Source organism: Mustela erminea, chromosome 7, assembly GCF_009829155.1.
Source record: "Mustela erminea isolate mMusErm1 chromosome 7, mMusErm1.Pri, whole genome shotgun sequence".
In the NCBI taxonomy this organism is placed as follows: Eukaryota; Metazoa; Chordata; class Mammalia; order Carnivora; family Mustelidae; genus Mustela; species Mustela erminea.
Genome location: NC_045620.1, coordinates 38,182,682 through 38,202,989, shown reverse-complemented (window position 1 = coordinate 38,202,989; position 20,308 = coordinate 38,182,682). Strand labels below are relative to the sequence as shown.

General features: G+C 41.1%; 1 protein-coding gene across 1 annotated transcript in view; it reads right to left on the bottom strand.

Annotated features, from left to right (window-relative positions):
- Positions 1-1,285: 1,285 nt before the first annotated feature.
- The window catches only part of SPTLC3 (serine palmitoyltransferase long chain base subunit 3), a 136,055-nt gene continuing 117,032 nt past the window's right edge, over positions 1,286-20,308 (bottom strand). Inside the window, exons 10-12 of the mRNA XM_032351424.1 lie at positions 12,128-12,263; positions 7,068-7,197; positions 1,286-3,608 (exon numbers count right to left, since the gene is read on the bottom strand). Of these exons, the coding sequence (XP_032207315.1) occupies positions 3,495-3,608; positions 7,068-7,197; positions 12,128-12,263 (380 nt within the window). The 3' untranslated portion in view covers positions 1,286-3,494. The remainder of the gene's footprint in view (positions 3,609-7,067; positions 7,198-12,127; positions 12,264-20,308) is intronic.

The window sequence follows — 20,308 nt, the reverse complement described above, 5'->3', positions numbered from 1 at the left end:
GCTGCATAAAGTGTTCTGAGAAAATAGACTTCAAATATGTTGTTTATATGGAGACCAGGAAAAATGGCCATGAAATCACTAGACAAGTTCAGAGTATAATTGTTATTACTGCCGTAAATCCAAATACAGGAAAGTTAAGGGTTTCTCATCAAAAATTTTAAGTCAGAGTAAGCCATTTGTAATATTTGCTATCTCTGAAGAAATTACAGAGGAGCACTGCATTGTGTGAAGAACCGTTAAGACTTTCACCCTATTTGAGAGCTGTTGTTGGAATAAGTAAACAATCAGAGGCAGATTATTCTTAATATTCAATTTTGTAAAAAGAGAAGGTACCTCGAAAATGGGAAGAAAATATCCCACTGAGGAGAAAAGGTTGGAATAATTCTCTTTACTTCAGTAGTATAAGCACCCTTGATTATCAAAAGAGAATGAGGACAAAATTTCTGTTATGCTACTAGAGACAATTGAGCTATGCAAATAAAAGCTCCAACAGTGGTTCTCAAATTAGGACATGGATTAGAAGCACCTGAGGAGGCTGTTGAAATGTAAATTTCTAGGCACAACAGCTATTCTTACTCAGTGGAAGTCTGGCTGCAGTCTCAGGGACCTGCATTTTGATAAGCTTCTAGCAAATTCTCAAGCCCATGGTGTCTGTCAAACCAAAACAGCTGAAAGGCAATATAACCGAACATCCACGATAACACAATTCATAATGGGATTAGGGACATAACTCGCCATTTCCCTGTTAAGGAAATATATCCTCCCTACGAATATTAGTCTGAATCCTTTATCTTCTGTTTTACTGAAGGCCACTTTTAAAACATCTCCCATCTAGCTATCAACCAGCCAGAGTCTCACCTGTGTATCTTTACATTCTTGCTTGCTCTTAAAGGAAGGGTAAAATGTGTATATGTGTGTGTGCACGCGTGTGCATATGTGCTTGTGTGTGAATGAGGGGAGGGTTGGGGAACATAACAGAGTTTTCTCTTAACAGAACCCACCGAAGGGACATTTTGAACTGTGGTATATTTATTGAGACTCAATAATCCCTATTGATTTAAAATTGTGGTTTTATAACCTAGCAGTAGGTGTTTTCTTATAAAAAGTAAAAATTCTCATGATTACCCTCTTAAACAACCTCATTCTGTATATGACATATACTCTTCTATTACCAGCCCTATGAGATCTGGGTCTCTCCTAATGTTCTCAGGAAGCATTGCATTTGGTTTATAGTTGTTCTCCTAAGTGATTCCCTCTTACAGAGATAGTTTTTCATTTTTTTTCTTTAAATCTTGCACATGAGAATGTAATAAATTGTTCTAAGACTCTGGGATCTTGATGAAACAGTAGTAATGCCCCCCCCCCCTTGTTCTTCAGGCCAGGTGGATAAATAAATATTTTCCTATCATGAGTTAGACTCTGGATCCCCCATAAAAGTCATAAAGATGGACGAATATAGCAGCTCACAAAGACACCCCTCTAAATGCTTAAAATTGAAAGGGTAGTTGTGAAGGTGTATATGAAGATCATGGACATCTAGAACGGAAGGGGAGGTTTTTTTGCTTGCTATATCTCAGTAAGGTCCTCTTCGTCTACTGTTCCTTTTATAGGACTGAAGACATTTATGCATTTTTGGACAACTAACTAGAATCAATTTCATTTAAATGCACATTTTCAAGAGAAAAGACCTTTTTGGGGACATGGATACCACATGTATTTTCTTTGCATAGTTACTGGTGCACCGATGCATTGGGAAGAATTAGAATTTAGTTACCAGAATTAGTCGCTGGAGGGGGAAACTGCATAGTAAAAACTCACTTCCTCTCCTCTTCCATGGATAGTGATCCTTACAAATGTGTGTAAGAAACCTTATTGTTGTGATCTACTTTTAAACTGATATACCTAATAGGGGTTATACTCTCCCTATAAACAGCTTTCCACACTGCTCGCCTTTATCCTTTAATCAGTTGTGAGCATCAGGCGTGTTGCTCTCTCCAACACCAGTGTGCCTGGCTGGGCTTCTGTCTCCGGGTACGGCATGAAAGCTTGGGTCCATCTGTGTCACAAGTCAAGCCTCTCTTGAAGTGATTTGTTTATACTGACATTTGATGGAGTGGAATGTTCTGTAACTCATTCGAACTAGTATAGAAGCTTTGCTGAAAGGTCACCACTGCTCTTTAGAGTTTCCAAATCTGGGAACCATATGGGAGCTTGTTAAAGATAAGGTTTTCCACTGGCTTTTTCCATACCAACAAGAGCCAATTAGCAAAAAGGCACTATTCCAGATAAATTTGTGTTCACATTTAGAAAGACAGACAGACAGAGGAAGAGAGAGAGAGAGACAGAGAGAACTCAAGGAAATTACAGTTCTTTGCTCAATAGTGTATAAGCCCATTTTATACCAAAATTGGATTGCGTGTGCCAGCAGACAGTAAGGACTATTTGATAGGCCTGAATGGGGGTGTCAGTCTTGAACAAGTTGAATAGAATTTGCTTTTAATGTCATTTTTGGATCAATACGTTCAAGTATAGTCTTGCGAGTCAACTCTAAAGGAAACTACATCTCACCATTTACTCAAAATTTAATAGGAAAATGACAACTCATTCTTTAAAGTAATAAGGGTTATGTATGCAAGCTAATCATTCACTCACATGGCACCAACAACCTTCCAGTTGTCATAACATTACAGTTTGAATCTAAGCCTACAATTGGCTTGTGTTTGCTTTCTCCCCCCTTCCTTATGAAACAAAAGTCTTGAGTTTTCCAAACCTCAAAAGCTCAGCTGTAAAACTGTAGGAGACCAGCAAGAGGAAAAGGAAAGTTTCCTTCAAAGACGTCTGGAGTCACTGCTGGCCAGTCCTGCTCTCTCCCTCCAAACATTAACTATGGCTTTTGACACTCGTCCTTGGAAAAGGTCCAAATGTGGCAAATGGTAGAAGCAACATTTCTTTACCCTCCTGCCTGGAGCTCCCCACGGTACGGAAGAGTTCTAGCGGGGGCATTCATGGGTGAAACAAGGAGGTCAGCTACTGTCTACCACGCTTACTCACGTCTGCAGATGAAATAAATACACCCATAATGAGATCTACTGAATTAAAAATCAAAACCCTCTCATTTGGTTGGAATGCCTGAAAGAGTCTGGACCAGAGAGTCTGCACAGTAGCAGTGAAAACACAGGCTCATTGCCATTAAAAATGTTCTAGGAAGTGTGTGTGTGTGTGTGTGTGTGTGTGTGTGTGTGTGTGTGTGTGTGATGTATTTGTAGCAGGATACTGGGAAAGGAGAAAATTTTTTAAATCTGGAACCATATTTTTGTCTCTGCTGTCCCAAGCTGGAGACATTAAAAACACAACATTTCCTTCAGTTCAATTAAGCTGGTTTGGAAACCAAAATTGTCCTTAGAAAAGGGGGAGAAATCCATTTATATTCCTTTTGAGGCAAAAAGAGGGGGTTTTCTGGCAAAGTCTTTAGGTACAATTCAGGATCAGGAAACTTAATCATCCAGTTCAAAGCTTGTCTCATCGTAGAGTTCGGGGCGCGCTGACTTCCTGTGCCGAGAATACTTCAGTTGTAGGAGATCACCCATTTCATCCAGGTTTTCCAAAACCTGCAAAAAAATTGCCTCCATCAGTTATTCTTTAAACCCCCTACACCCCACGGAGATATAATCTTCTATTGCCAACTTCCTTGATTTTAAAGAAAAGGAGAAGATCCAAATCACTAAGGTGTGGCTTATAAACCAGCCCTGGAGGAATGTTATATGCTAATTCATTTTATTTCATATCCTTTAATAGTCTACCCCACATTACAAATATTTAACTTATTTTTGGGGTGTGAGGAGAGGAATAAAAGCATTGGACCCATGCTTACCCTTTCAGGCTTTATTTTAAAGTTTAATGACTTACATATATGTTTTAAAAGATTTTCTTTCTTTATTTGATAGAGAGAGAGAGAGAGACAGTGAGAGAGGGAACCCAAGCAGGGGGGAGTGGGAGAGAAATGGGTTTCCCACAGAGCAGGGATCCTGCTGTGGGGCTCAACCCACGACCCTGGGATCATGACCTGAGCCCAAGGCAGGCGCTTAACGACTGAGCCACCCAGGTATTCTTAATGACTTATATTTAAACTTGTGGAAGAAAGAGGTAAGGTTGCAGATTATATTTGGGTTTATGTCCTCATGACACAGCAAATCAGTCTGGTCAGGGGCAAAATGGAACATTGCAGCAGCTGGTTAGTGTCCTCTTTTCCCTCCGATACTGCCCCAACCCCAGCGCTTAAACACTCATCTCTATGTTCCATCGAATTGTAGGACTTAAAACCACAAGGGACCGAGAACTCTTCTGTTTCAGTTCTCTCCATTCAGACAGATAAATGTATCCCCAATTTTCCAAAGCAACTACTGAGATGGAGAATAGACAAATGTTATTTTCCCATCTAGTATATCACTGATCTTATGGTATTAGGCATGCCTTTTAAAACGTGTTAGGCCATCGTGACCTGTCAGATGAGGAGGACAACATCAGGACCTAATGTTTTGAAAAAGGTGCAGATGTCTGTTAATTCTGGAATGAATGACTAGTGGGACTAGTGGGCTTTCCTCTTTGGGAAGTCTTTCAAACGTATCAAGTTTGATATCCACCAACATATGAAGAGTCTTTTCTTTCTGGGTGGTAGCATTATAGGTGGTTAAAATGTTCTTTTACTTCAATGTACTTCTTAACTTTTTACATCAAATCTAAGCACTAAGACAAAGTAACAAAAGTTATATTTAAATGACATCAAACTAGGATAGTGTCTATTGCTCTTGGCTGAAGGTGGGGATGGAGTAGCTCAGAGTGGGGCACCTGCACGCTTGGAGGAGATGAGAGACAACTCATGAAGGTGTGGGAGAACATAGGATTTCTAGTCGTTTTAATTTGTCTTTTTAACTTCCATTTTGGTATCTGCTATAAAATGTACACAATATCTTGACAGTGTTTATACAACTTATAAGTGGATTTATGTTGAAGCCCACTAATCAGATGACCCAGAGGACACCTGTACTCAAAAAAGGCAGGCATGAATTACAGAAGAAGCATCTTAGTAAGAGGGAGCTGGGAAGGGCTTCTTCCCACATTTGAGCTTGTGCTCGAGATGACTCTAAGAAAGCAGGGACCAGTCGGGGTTGATGTTGTTCTGAGTGGGTGAAGTTCAGAGATTGGTCCTATGCAGAATTCTTATGGGGCAGGTGGGATGACTAAGATGAGGTCATTTGTAAAGGAGCAGCCATCACTCATGTTAGAAGAAGGAAATTCTAAGCCATTTTGTGTATGTAGAGTGGCCTCATCTCTGCCTTGGTCCAAACATGGTTATAGAAGGAACTTGTCTACTATATGTATTTTCTGTGAGTATTATGTTCAGTTAGCTACTTCAACGTCTTGTTTATTCAAGGGTCATCTTACACTTACCCATATGTGCATATTAAGGAATATGCTCACAATTTTTTATTGATATAGGTGCCTGATTTCAAAAGTTTTGAGGCATCTGTCTAGATGATGTCTCCGTGCTCCTTCCTAGCCAACCATTCAACAGGATTAAGAACGTTTGAAGAAAATCCTGAGGTCTGATGTCTCCCAAACTGGGTATCCATGAATACCTCAATGCTGTTGGGGTCACAAAAAATATAAACTCCCCACTGCTGTCTACCCCCTCTTGTCATCTCTGGGAGCATGCTCCCGGTCATGTCCTTTCCTCTCCTATGCCTACTGTCTCTCATTACTTTTTTCCTCTCTTCATGTGTAAACATGCCCAGGTCTTTCAAGGGCTTTTATAAACCTATTTTTCTTTCTTTTGAGGTCAAGCTTCTTGAAATATCTGTCTACTATTTTTTTTTTTAAAGAAACAACTTGTTAAAACTAATTACTAGAAATATATACACATTTTGGAGAACCTAGACAACATAGAAAGCTATAAGGAACCATGCAACAAAGTTCACCCATCATCTCCAAACCTAGAGTTAACTCAGTTATTAGTATGTCATGCAAGAAGTTGTTATTATGTATGCACTTTGTAGTGGACACTGGTTTAAGTCCTAAGAATGTAATGGTGAAGCAGAAAGAAAATACACTGTGTATATAATTTATTATTTGAACTCGAAGTATTCACTTTTTAATTCTTTGTATTACTATCTCTTAGTGTATGTATATATACATATATACTACATATACACGCACATACAACAATCCATAATACATGTTATATGTGCATGTATATTACACATATACACATAATTCATTCCATCTTCATGTAGAATAACTCAGTCATATATAATGAATAACTTCATACAATCCCATATATAATTCTCACCTTCATGTTCCACAGTTGTCTATATTTCTTTTCCAAAATGAATTTATATTATCTGCTATCACTAGTCACTTATTTATTAGTATCTCCTCTTAAGAGTTTTTGCCCCTGGGTTTTGCACAATAGTAGACACTCAATATGTTTGCTGAATTGCTTGACACTAGGAGACAGTTCCATTGACTCCAAACTGACTGAGATGGCTTAGTTGTCTTCTCTCACTCATTTCCATAAAGATCAAAACCAAAGGACAGTGAAATGTGGTTTTGAAATCATTAAAACCCAGTGTACGTCTGGATGATATGATGGACCTGTCTTTGCCAATATGTTGGTTAGTTGGGTCGTATTTTCATATGATGGGCTTGGTGGCTCTAAAAGTGTCAGTTTGTGAGTGACTGCGGCTAAAATAGCACATCAGATTAGCTTTTGCATTTAAGATCAAGTAAATAGCACAACATATGGCTACTCAGTCAGTCTTTTTTATGAAACCAAAACACTGCCTTGAGTCAAGTTCTCCACTAACCTCATTTGTCTTTCCTATCCACTGAGTTGATCACATTGTTGGGCATTGTTGGCAACCCTTTGTTTTTCCGCAGTGAGTTTTATGAGTGTTGTTTTTCTAAACCACCAATAGAAACCCAGGGAGCCCCAAGCTAGCTCAATAAAAGAACCTGCTCACAATGCAAAGTGCCAGTACCAGAGGTTCTGTTGGCCTGTGGGTACTCACTGTGTCTAGCATCTCCCGGGTATGTGCTGCTGAAACACAAAACCGAGCCCGAGCTTCTGCGAGGGGAGTAGCTGGAAATCCAACGACCACCACCCCGATTTTTCTATTTAATAGATGCCTTGCAAAAGCCCTACGGGAAAGGTAAAAGAGAAGGTTAGCTGAGAGATGACAAAATTATGTGGCAGGAAAAAGAGTGTGGTTAATCGACTTTTCTGATAACAACAAATAGAAGATGATTGAAATTACTAAACTTCTGTTAAGTGTAATTGACAAGGAAACGGGGACAGTGTTTTGATGGCACCCAGAGCTGAAGGTGCATATGATAGGGCCTGGCACACCCATTAGAGCATTGTGAGCACTGAGTCTTTGACACTGAGCAGAAAATGCTGATGTACACAACCCTGGTATAAGGAGTCAGCACTGATATACAAATTCTTTGTCTGCAGGGTTCCTAGGAACAGAAGCCCCAAAGCTAACCAAATGCAATTGCGTAAAGAAAGAACGTATAGTAAGTGCAAATTTGTATGTTTTAAAAATCCAATACCAGTAACAGAGTGAACAGAATGAACATTTCAAGAAACCTATACTTAGTGACTATTATTTGAGTACCAGGATCTGAGGGTCTGCCAGGAGATAGTCCCGAGCTGTATTATCACTCCAGAGCCGTATTTTTCCCCCATTAAACCAGAGGTGAAAAATAGTAAGGGTCTCCTCATTTTTTATTGTGTGACTAAATCCACCCCCGTATGTTCAAGGATGATAAACCCATGGACTGAGTTAAAGGGGGAACAGGTAAGAGGGATTCAGGGAAGAAATGTGTACACACAGAGAGGCTGGTCCGTGGATGCAAACTGTAGAATGTAGGTCATAACTACAAAGCTTTCTGATACAGGGTGTTACAGATTAGAGGGTGTAATGTTTCTCCGTGGCGATTCCTTCCCTTTATCTTCTTCTAGACTTTTTCTTATTCAGAGCTAATCTCAGTAACGGTTCTGGACTATCAAACTCTCAAAAGTCTAGATTTTTTTGTGTTAAGAGCCAAGGTCAGACAAAAAGGCATGTGCCCCTACGTGAATCTTGCCCAACTTTATGCTCTGTTGCTCTCTGCAGGAAACCTTGCTTACTAAATGTCTCTGCCCACAAGCAAGGTAAATGCCTCAGATCTGTTCTTAGCATTAAGAGGCTCCGGGTGTCCTTTTTAAGGCTGGAAGAGGAAAGCAGCACCACAGAAACCTTCCAGTCGTAACTTAGGAAGAGTTCTTGAACCAGACATGGAGAACTAGCCTATCCATTTATTCATTCCTCTTGCCATGGAGCTGTCTGTCTTTTTGGTTGCCTCACAGAGAATGCACGTTATCAATGGAGTGGTGGAGATTGCAAGGTCTAGGGAACACAGTGTCTGGCCCTGTGGCCCAGCTAAGGCAAGAGTCACCTTTGATTTGGACAGGGAAGATTAACAAGAAGATGAAGCTTTCTGAGAAACTTGGAAAAACAGAGGCTGTGCTTTTTCTTGTTCACCGTATGGAAGGTTGCCCATGGAAGGGCACACGATGAGAGCTCATAATTATCTGAGAAACAAGGCCAGTGCTTTTATTGCTAGACTACAAACCACCTGACCCATGATCTCAAGCTAATTTTCGGGACTCCCCAAAGACCATTTTCACTGTCTGCATGTTTCTCTTTGTACCAGAGGAAGTGAGTTTTGCCAAAGAACGTAGAACAAAATATAGGACTGTTGATTCATTAGGCTAATCTGAGGCCTCCCTGGAGCACTTTCAGCCTTAAAATTTACACTACTAATCCTGGCCTCCTTCGGTTAATGTGTCTGATTGCCCTGAACATTTTATATAATGAGCCTCTGGGTTTGTACTCCCCAAAACAAACGAGAGCCTGTAGTGTGAGCTGAAAGAAGCTGGGCTACATAGATAATAATAATAAGTGGTTAGCAATGCATTATGGGCATCATCATTGTACCGCGTATCCTATCATCCTGAAAAAGTATGACGAAGCCCATGGAAGAACAATGTAAACTCTGTATCAGAGACTAAATATAATATATTCTTGATTATTCAAATGAGTGTTTTATGGGTGAAATCACATGATACCAAATGTTGCAGAAGATTCCAGTGGTTGAGTCGCAATGAAACTTTGCTCTAAAAGATATCTTGCTGGAGAGGATAGTTCATTCTGCAGTAGACGGACAGGTGGAGAGATCACAGTGCTTCAATAATATCAAAGGGTTGAAAATAAGCAAACGAAGGAAGTGTTCATACACTGACTTATACAATTAACTTCTTGTCTCAAAAGCTTTTCTCCATATAAACTTTCTGTTGAAGGAATATCTGAGAAGAAAACAAGGCCAGGGGGCAAAGAAACATTTGGCAGCAACTCCTGCCAACAAGAGAGGACATTACCTTTGCTCACTGACCTATTCTAAGTTTCCTTAGACAACTCAAGCAACTAGAGTGTTTTGTTTTGTTTTTCCCATTCTCTGGGTTTGAGGCCTTTTGATTCATCAAAGATGACATTGAGAGTTAAACTCATACTGTGTGTTTGCCTTAATGAGATGTGTTTCCCCCTGCTGTGGACAAAAGCTTCAGAGGCCGTGCTATGCACTGAGAAGAACTCTGGTTCAGGAGGCAAGCAGAACTGGCTCTGAATTCTGGGCTTTGCTGCCTATAAGCTGAGTGACCCTCAGTAAGCAATTTCACTTTTGTGGGTCTTGGTGTCTTTGTTTATAAATTAAGGCCAAGCATCCACCTTTGGTGGGTGATCACTGGATTGGACAGTCTTCCTTAGCATAGAATCAGCATTTAGCCACATCCACTCCTCCTTAAATACCATCATCACTGGAAGGCAATAGATGGTTTGACATATCATCTAGGCTCTAACATGGCATATTTGATTCACACAATAGCAGGATCTCCACCTACTATTTTCCTGAAAGTTCTATTTTTATTAATGCAACCAAAGATTGCAATAATTATTTTTGGAGAGCCATGCAACCACGATGACTCAATCTTACACTCAGTTGAAACTAATAATAATAATCATTGTACTAGTAGAAGTCCTAGTAGTAGTAATAATAACTACCACTGATGAAGTACTGATAGTATACCAAGTACTATGTTAAGTGCCTTATATACATTAACAATTAAAACTACTAATAATAACAGATCCCACCTAGTAGCTCCTATATGAGACAACAGGCTGTATGCGGACAGACCTCATCTTGTTTAACTGAAACAACTATGAAATAGGTCTTATTGCATCCTGTCATAAAAATGAGAAAACTGAGGCTTTAGAAAGTTGGGCAACTTGTCAAAGATCTCCCAGCTAGCAAGAGACAGAGTAAAATTCTTCTTCATTCCGAACTCCTCACTACACCAAGGAGCACAATTCTTACACATAACAGCCTCTGATCTCATTTTTTCACATTAGCTTTTGTCCAGTTAGGACTCCCAGCATTTAAAGGAGCAGAAGTACTCCCTCTCTCTTTCTGTTATTGCAAAGGTAAATTCCTGAATTTAAATGCATTTGTTTTAACTCTTCATGTACTCTTCCCACGGCATGGATTCATACTACTATTCTAGTTCCAGCCTCCCCCACCAAAGTCAGAACTATCCGGCATGCTCCCCACGACCACCCTCCAGCATTGTGCACTTTAGATGATCAATAATAAGACAAATTTATTGTTGATGTCTTCATGTGAGCTAATGATAACATATGAGATAGACAGGGGTTAAGTGTGGAATATTTCTTCCAGAACATACCATTTTGCTAACCATTCTGAACAAATGTAGGTTTTCATTTTGCCTCCCCAAATCAGATGTTTAAGATCATATGCTACTTAGAATCCCTGTTGCCAACCCTCCCTGCCCTAAGTACCGAGCAGCATCCTGTGGGACCTTTCTGTAGCTCAGTATCTTCTTGACCACTCCATACACTGTTAGCCTGACCCAGTTTTGTGAACAAAGGGCCCACTGGTGGTAATGGTATGGCCTGCAAATTAACTCCTGTGTGGTTTTAACTGCTTGTTATTTTGCTGTGGTGAAATGATAGAAGAATGTACTCTGAAGAATTAATCAGTTCTATCCACCATGGGTTCTCAACTGATAATCCCAGAATCTCTTCTCTACTCTTGAAATACTCTACCAATCTTTTCACTCTTCGAGAGTCAAGCAGAAATTTCCAACAATGGAGTTATGTTGCAGGAGAGTTAGGACTTCTAGAATCTTATAAATATGTATTAACTATTACTTTCTATTGTGCACATGGTTAGACACCCAAATAAACATTTTATATTTATAAAGGACTCTAATTAACTTCTTTTTAATAACAGAGGTAGTTAGTCTGTGGCAGGTTGGAGAATGGCTCATGTATCAAACTGTCTATGCCATATTGAGGAAAAGTCACTTTCTTTTTATGTAGTTGTTCTCATGCTTAATTTCAAAATTGCAGTCAATGGGAAACAACTCCACGTAGGTTTATAGGAGAGGCATTAAAATTTAGTGTTAAGATTGTGAGCCTAAGTTTGGGTTTGCCTCTTGATAGTCTCTTGATTTTATTACTGCTCAACTTGTATGACTTTGGGCAACTATTTAATTGTCTGCAGCCTCAGTTTCCTCCACACTTGAAATAAGGCTGCCTTCTTCTGAGGATGGGCATGAAAGGTCAGTGGAGAAAGCACAGAGTCTGGTAATGTTGTTTTCAAATGTTGAGAGATATGGTCTCCAGAAGTTCTCCCGGAAAGAGGCTGTGGGACAGAAGCAGGCATGGATCATCCTTAATTTACAGCTGAAACCTAGACAGTGACACCCAAATTCAAAGGGCTTGAAAGTGGTGGACACTTGATTCTCTTCTTAGAGGATCTGTGAAAAGGCCCAGCTGATGGGCTGGCAGGTGGCTTCCAAGAAGCTGTGCAAGCGAATTCTGAACTCGGCACCCCATTCCAACTACATAAGTATTGCCTATGCAGAAAGAGAGTTGTAGAGTCAGAAGCACTGTCTTAGATCACCCTGGGGCTTCGGGGTTATTTTGAAAGCCCATTGAATACTCACGCTACTTTAGCAGGCATGTAAAGGAGCAGAGGGATGACGGGAGACTCCTCATTGCCATAGATAATGAATCCCATTTCATTCAGTCTCTGTCTGAAGTATCTTGTGTTTTTTGCAAGTTGCCGTACTCTCTGCAACCCTGAAAGGAGACAGACATGAAATCCATCAATTCCCACCAGGAAGAGAGAAGCAAAGGTCAAACTGACTTAGCAAGTACATATGTCTTTCTGCAGGCCTGCATCATTAGCTGGGAGGGGGTCAAAATAGGGTGGGGAAATACCTCTTGGTGAGCAGGTATGGGCACTGATGTCTGAGAGCTGTTCTGAGTCTGGAAGCCAGGATCCAGTGGGGTATGGTGCTGTTAGGTTCTGCTAGCAGGTAAGGGCAGGCTAGCCTATGGGGTGGGGTGGGCAGAGAGCGTGTCTAGTGAGAAGGAAGGAGACAAGCTATCATTTACTAGGAACCTGCTGTGTATGGATCTGTGATAAGTGCTTTATTTTATTTATTTGTCATTCTTTTAATTTTAATTTTTATTATTTTTAAAATTAACATATAATATGTTATTTGTTTCAGAGGTGTGTTAAGTACTTTAAAGACATTAACTCAGGGGAAGGGAATGTGACAAGGAGAGACACACACTCAGACACAGACACACAGACACAGACACAGACACACACCACACCTGTTGTTGGTAGAAGCTTTTCAGCCACACTGGGCTGGCCCTTTAAGTTGGTTCTCATCCAAGTCTCTAATCGAAGAGCACTTCACCTAACCTGAGCTTGAAGTGGAAACACATCCCTGGACAAAGATAGGTCCTGCTGAGACCAGAACTGTTTTGTGAGGCATTTGGTAGTGGTACAGTAATAGAGGGAAAGGAATTGAGTGAATGGAAGAAGGGGACCTCTGTTTTCCCCAAGCTCGAAAAATGACAGCATGGGCTCCTAAAAGAAGGTCAAAGAAGGTAACATGTGTCCCTTTCCAGGTTATTGTTGCTTCAGCTCAAAAGCTTAGCCTCCTCTGTCCTCCCTGTATGTCCTGGAGGTAGGTTACACATACGTGATGGCAAAGACAATTAAAGAGTGGAAAGAGTTCTGAAGATATCTGTCTACTCCATTACCATCTCCAGTGAGGCAAGTGAGCAAACCAGCCAAATCCAGAGTGTGTGTGCTTGGTACAGAAGATTTAACAGAATTGGATGTTTAAGTCCCCTAGAAATCAGTCCAACATTTGCATCTAATGCAAAGTGGCTGTTGAGCAGGAACAGCTGCTATAGCTGACTTCCATTATGATTGGTTGGGGTTTTATTCAAACTGATTAGTCTTTGCTTTACTGGTTTTTCAATATTCAGAACATCACTCCTGGGTGTCTGCAACTCTGCAGATGGAAAATGGTTAACATGTCAGTAAATATGTCAATCACAGTTCTCCAGTTCCTTCTTGGAGAAATGGCCTCAGATTGTGTCTTGACAGAGGGTCGAACAGTGGACATTTCCCGCTCAACATCCTTCCTCCAGGGGGCCATGATGTTCAGACAGAGTTGGACATGACTTTCCTCTTTTCTACAAGGTTATTATATGACCAAGGCCTAGCCAATTGGAATAATCCATCCCTGTAATTATTGGTTCAATAATGATGAACTATAACGTGGGCTTATCAGAGTCTTTCTGATCTGTTGAAGAAGTATATAAGTGAGGTGATCTGAAGCTACATGTTTGTCATCATATGGAGGAAACCTGCTTGAGAATGATGTTAATGCAGAAAGCCAAGGTATAAGACAGTAAGAGTCCTGATGGCATCATTGTAACCTAAGGCCTAGCCATGCCTAAGTGAGACTGTTTTTTGGACTATCCCAGTATGTTTCTTTTTCTTAAGCTATTCTGAGTTGCATTATACAACCTATAACCAAATGTGTTCTGAGTAACACAGGCGGCCACTTTATTGAATGAGGTTACCTCTAAAGGACAATGCTAATATCAACCACAATAGTACTTGCAACTCACATAATATCACATAAAGCACTTGACAATAATTTATTTAGTCTTCGCAACAACTGTGTTGAACTAGATGCTATATTCTCATTTACACATGAAAAGAAGTCAAGTGACTCACCCAAGTTCACATAGTTGGTAGGTAGCAGAGTCAGAATTTGAATCCAGGTAATTGAGTTCTAGAATCTGTGCCATTTACCTCTACATTATGCCCAAGAGTAGCAATGGTTGATGTCTATCCAGGTAATGGATGATAGCCAACTCTTTACTAGAGACTCAATAAAATGTATCTCTTCCAGCTGTTAGAATCATTGTTATACCAAGTTTTTCTAGTAGAGGCAGTTCAGATGTTAAGGACTGAGCAGTCTTTCAACAGCCTCATGTTGTAGAGAAAAGGAGTAGGACATCAAGGACTAGAGGCCTGCCCCAGGGGAAGACTAGCGAACTCCCTTCACTTTAGTTGGGGGGCCTGATGGGCTACTCCTGAAAAGTAAGGGTGAATCAGAAGTAGATAGGTCCCCAAAGGGCACATTCTTCATCCAATCATCTGACATTTTTAAGTAGGCTCTATCACTCCCAAAACACTTCAGCTCTTCCCTGAGAGTTTTGCTTACCAGACCCAAATCTACTTGACTTCTCTGGCATCTTAAATGTGTTAACAATATTTGCAAAAGAACAGAAATTTAGTTGAGGAGAACACCAACCAAGAAGGAGGGGTGTTGAATGATCCAGTTGCCTCTGCTTGTTTTCTGTTACTATACTTCACTTAAGCCCGGTTTTCAAGGAAGACTCCTCTCTGACTCTGCCAGCAGGTTATGATGGAGAAAGCATCTGGATTTCCCTTCAGGAAAGCTGATGTCTCAATTCTACCATGCTGGCCACAGCTAATGGATGCACGACACTCTTGATTGAAGGCCAGTCTACTTGGGTGTTGGCCAGAGAGCCATGAATTGGTCTATCATGAAAACTTTACCAAATAGATAATAAATATGAATTAAACCAATAAGGTCCTCTTGCTGGTAGAGGAAGAATGTGAAAAATTTAGAGAAAACCAACAACTGGCATTAAGACCTGAAATGGAGAGACACAGAGAGAAAAGCTTATAATCAGAATCTATAAGACACAGGAAGCCGCTGGTCAGTGGCTGTGATGATAAATCATAAAAAAAAAGAAGTGGGCAGTGCAAGGTTAGTCAGTAGCAACTGGAAGATAAACAGAAATAGGGAAGAGCATTTAGTCTAGTGGGCAGACAGATATGACATCTACAAATGGATGGAAAATTGCAACTCTAATGAGTGCTGTGAAGAATACTATATGACTAGAAGTCAGTACATGTTTAGTGAGTTGAGATTGGAAGGGTAGACAGATGTTAACAGGCAAAAAACCAGAGGGGAACATTTCAGGTATAGGAAACAGGAGCAGTGGTGTGTGGAAGAAAAGAGTGGTTGAAAACAAGGTAAGATGTGGTTAAATGTGGGGCAAAAAATAGGCTGGAATGATGGGCAGATTTTCTTAAAAAAAAAAAAAAAGAGGACAGGGATAGAAGAATTCAACATTTTGTGGCTGGGAAGAGAAAGAACTTACAAGGGAGACAAACAGAGCAATCAGTGAGGAAGAAGACAAATCAGGAGATAAAATAGTGTTTACCGAGTTTATCAACATGGCAGTCATTGATAACCTTTATTTTGGGGTCCCTGGTTGGGACTTTGGTTTTCAAGAAACAGGTAGCTGCAAATATGGTTTAGTTTAATGCATATATGCTTTTATTTTCCCGCCCACCTCCTTCAAAAAGGGAAAGATAAGCCCTCAATCCCCAAATTCCAGATTTATATAAATGTTGCTGCATAGAAAAACCTCCTGGGGGCTTAAAAATGAATTGCTTTGTAACATGCCGAAGTGATCCTTGGAAACTTGTATATGTACAGAAAGCACCTCTTTGAAGGCCAGAACTAGAGACAAGGAGGAGAATATTTGTTTTTACTTAAAAAGAAAAAATTTCATCTATACCCCGAAATAAAGAAAATTTCATCTATACCTCGAAACTGGGCATTTAGGGGAGTATAAGGAGTAGGGGGAGATTGTGGAAGAAGAAGGAAAAGAAGAAGAGGGCTGGAGTAAGACTTGTTTTAAAGGTGATTCAAATGAAGTCACAGATCTACATCCCAGCCACCAAAATGTATTCCATATGTCCTGTCGCCTTGTACGTTTAGTTCTTTTGTTGATCGTTAGCTGCACAATGAATAGATGACTTCATCAGGCTTGGTCTGATGATTCCTAAATGATCCGCCTCAAAGACTAGAAGGATTTCCTGGCCCGGAACTGCATGAATGACTTAAATTGTTTTCCCAGTGGCATTATCTTTGCGCTTGCCCATAATGACTCATCTATCTTGGGCTGCCCAGCTACTTAATTGGCCCCGTCTGTCCCCTTTGCCTTGATTAACCCAAGTAACTGGATCATCAGCTAATGCCATTACTTTACTGCTTGTAGATTCTTTGGAGAGTTGACCAAATAGATCAGAATATGGATCCCAAGGGTAGCTGACTCTAAAGAATTGCCCTGTCTTTTCTATCTTTGAATCATTTAGCACAACATGGCTGACAAGCCATTATGATACACTTCGTGGTCACCATGTTTTCTTATATAGATCACTATTAATGCCTTTGAGGTCCTTTGCATCGGCCAAGATACAGCTCCTTTCAATTACTCTATTGCTCACTCTTTAAAATTGGAAACATTCTACTCCTGTAGGGCCTAGGGGAAGAGAGGAATTTATGCATATAACATGCTACTCATCTAGACAGGATATGGGTGATTTTATTAATTGTGGTGTGCTTTGAGATCCTTGCTTGAAGAGTGCTTTGTAAGTGTAGGAGGAAATTTTTAGCACTTGTCTTTTTGCACAGGGATGGCCAAGTAAGGGTGGCATGGATACCACGCATTGCTCAATTAGAGATTCTAATTCAACCCTTTCTGGTTCTTCTTTCACACATCATGTAAAAGACAGGGCGGTCTCTGTTCAGATAATTAAGTAAATGAGCTGATCCCTTATGTAGGGTTCCTGAGAGTTTATAGGACTGTTTATTTTGCTATATTGTGGGTTCTCTGTAAAAGGAAGAGTCTTTAGAGTTAAATGGACTAAAAAACAAAACAAAACAAAACAAAACAAAAAACACCGAACTCCCTCTGGATAATATATGGTTTGATACCTCAGGTTTACCTGTAAAATACAGATAAATAAGCTCAACGCCCGAAAGGTTCGTGGAAATAGAGGGGTTAATGCAGAAACATGCTTCATACTGTGCCTGGCACACAGTAGGTATTTGGAAGTCTAATTACCCTTTTTTCCATAGGGCAGTAGTTCCTAGCAACCTTAATAGCACCTCAGAATCATCTGGAGAGCCTGGCAAAGCCCCAGTCGCACCCCAGATCAACTGAATGAGTATTAAATCAATATAAATCAGGATGGGACAAGGCATGAATTTTGGTTTCCAGGAGGCATAGCCATGGAGACTCGGATGTCTCAGAAACGGCCTCCATTGCCAGTCGAAGCCCACAACCAATGCCTGTTGGCATTAAGTGCCTGACTGTGTCCTGGCTGTGTCCTTGGTAGTGGAAAATAGAAGATGGGCGTATGTCCTGGCCTCTTCTTTGGCACGATTACCTCCCAGCAGTTAACCAGTGCTTGGATGCTTGAAGAGTACGTTTTGTGGGGCTGACCTGCTCCCCTGACAGCTATCTGCTCTGACTCGAGATCACCCCAACTGTCAACACCCCTACCGCCCCCCTCCGCCATCCAGGAGGCTGGATAAAAATCCAGCTGACCTGTACGTTGCTGTTCTACCCATTCAGATTTCTAGCTCTGCCAACTTGAGAGATGGTCTAGGTTACCGGAGGCCACAAATACTTTAACCTTCTCTCCAATGCTGTTAAAACAAAAACAGCTGGGGCAGGGGAAGGAAAACAAATAAAACACAAAGCATCCCACTACAAAGCTTTGCAGTCCCCTAATAAAAACAATCGTCTGTGGCGTTTCCAAAAATATGCTTGGGAGAACTCAACCTCCAGAGGGCCAGAAGGCATTGCAGACAGTGGAGACTCCCGGAATGACCTGTCAAAAGCCGAAGAAGGAAAATTTGTTGTCTGCTAAACCGTCGGCATGCAAAAAACAGAGAGGCATTTCCCTCTGAAGGACTAAGTGGAAGAGGCGGATTTCATGAGCTTGTGAGCCAACCCGGGTGCCGCTCTCTATTTTCTGCAGGTTTGCAAGCTCACTTGCTAATAGAGGAAACATGAATGTGCCCAGATGCCACAGAGGGACTAATTTTATTATTTTCCAGGCTTAAAAGTGCACATAAAGAAATACATGCCGCTATCCTTCCCTAAATTATTTAGCACGCCGCCATGACAGTCGGAATTCAGACTGGACAACCTCGAAGAGGCTCTTAGGCAGCTTTGGTTGGAAAATTTTGTCTTTTTTTTTTTTTTTTTTTTTTTTTTTTAGAGATGGGAAGAGCCTTCCCATAAAACATCTCTTAAAATTTAAGAAGTCGATCTTTCTAAAAAATCACATTGATATTAAAGAATACCTAAATGACCTAAGAATGCCTCATCTCCTTGCCTCTTGCCCCTCCTTTGTCCATTCACTCAAGGCTCCTCCCCCTGGCATAGCAGGGCATGGCGGGGGTGGTCTCTGTGGTGAGATGGGGGGTGGGGAGTGGACAGGACGGACCTTGGAGTAGAGTGTCAGTGTGACAGCAGGAACCCAGCGGTCTGTTATTTTAAGCTCTGGAGCTCAGACAGGACATTTTGTTTGCAACACACTTAGGGGCAAAGTGATCTCAGCTAAGATCAAGAAGCTACAGAGCAGGAAGAATCATAAGAATCACATTAGCAGTGACAAGCTTCCCAGTGGGATGGAGAAAACTGTTTGGAGTGGTTTGCTGAGAGGAACACACATTTTTATCAGGCACTGAAGCTCTCCCTTTTGATGTCTGGATTCCAAGGTTACAGCATGTTTTATAGTCACATACACATGTTCCCAGGACTCTTCAGGCCACTTAGTCACACCCCCGGGGAATGCACATAGGAGCAGGGAGGCCGGACATCCAGGGTGGACAGCTGTCTGCACCCTGCCTCCACCTCCCTACCCGTGACTCACACACACCATCAGGAGTTTCACCCACGAGAAGAGAATGGATAGGTCTTGCGTATCTATTATTATGCACCAGAAACGGTGTTTTGGGGCCCTCTTCACAGATACCGAAACTGAGGCTGGGAGATCATTAATGCGTTACCCAGCTGACCTGGAAACGGGCCGTACCTCCTGGGCTAATCAAAGTCTGCTTTTTGGAGAGAAGCTGGTAAACTTATTTCTGATGAGGTGTGAATTCCATGATTCATGGATTCACAAGTTTTGCAAACGAAAAGCACTCACTATGTTCAAGAGCCAGACCAGCTGGGAAGGTGAAGTAGAAGATGTGAACATTCTGAGACGGTTTGCAAGGAAATGTTTGCATGGAAGACAGGGCAGATAGCAGACAATATACAACTGAGCGGAAGAGACTTATGAAAGGTGGAGACAGAGTTAGCAGGCTTTTCACACAGTAGGGCTTCCTGAATATTTACAGAACGAATGACAAGATTTAATGGTAATTTGCATTTCAACAGAGAGCAGTGTCTTCGCAAGTCACAAATTGTGGAAGTTTGCACATTTAATGAGGTAATTTGGAAGGCTAGGGGCCATCTGGGAACTTTGTAAATTAGTGATTCTTAAGCACAGGAACACACCAGAGTCTCCTGGGAATCTATCTTTTTCTAGAATACATACAATAAAGTCTCCCTGCCCCCCACCCCCCACCCCCGGGATTCTGCTCCAGAAAGTAACTGGAGCAGAAAGTAACTGGGGTAACTGTGTCGTCTCCAGTTGAGAATCATTGCTTGAAGGCATGTGCTATTGTGGGTGTTGATTCTACAAAGATACTAGGGCTGATCCCAGCCGGAGACACCAGAAAGCAATTTCGTTTCAGAATATTTTGTACTCCATCTACAGATCTGTATGTAAGATTCCACCTGCCCTTCCCTTTTTCTTTTTTAAATGAAGATGAGCAAGTGACTCATCAACTCTGAGCCTTCATTTACTGATCGGTTAAATAGGGAGGATAGCAGTAACTGCCTCACCTACTGGAATGCACCAT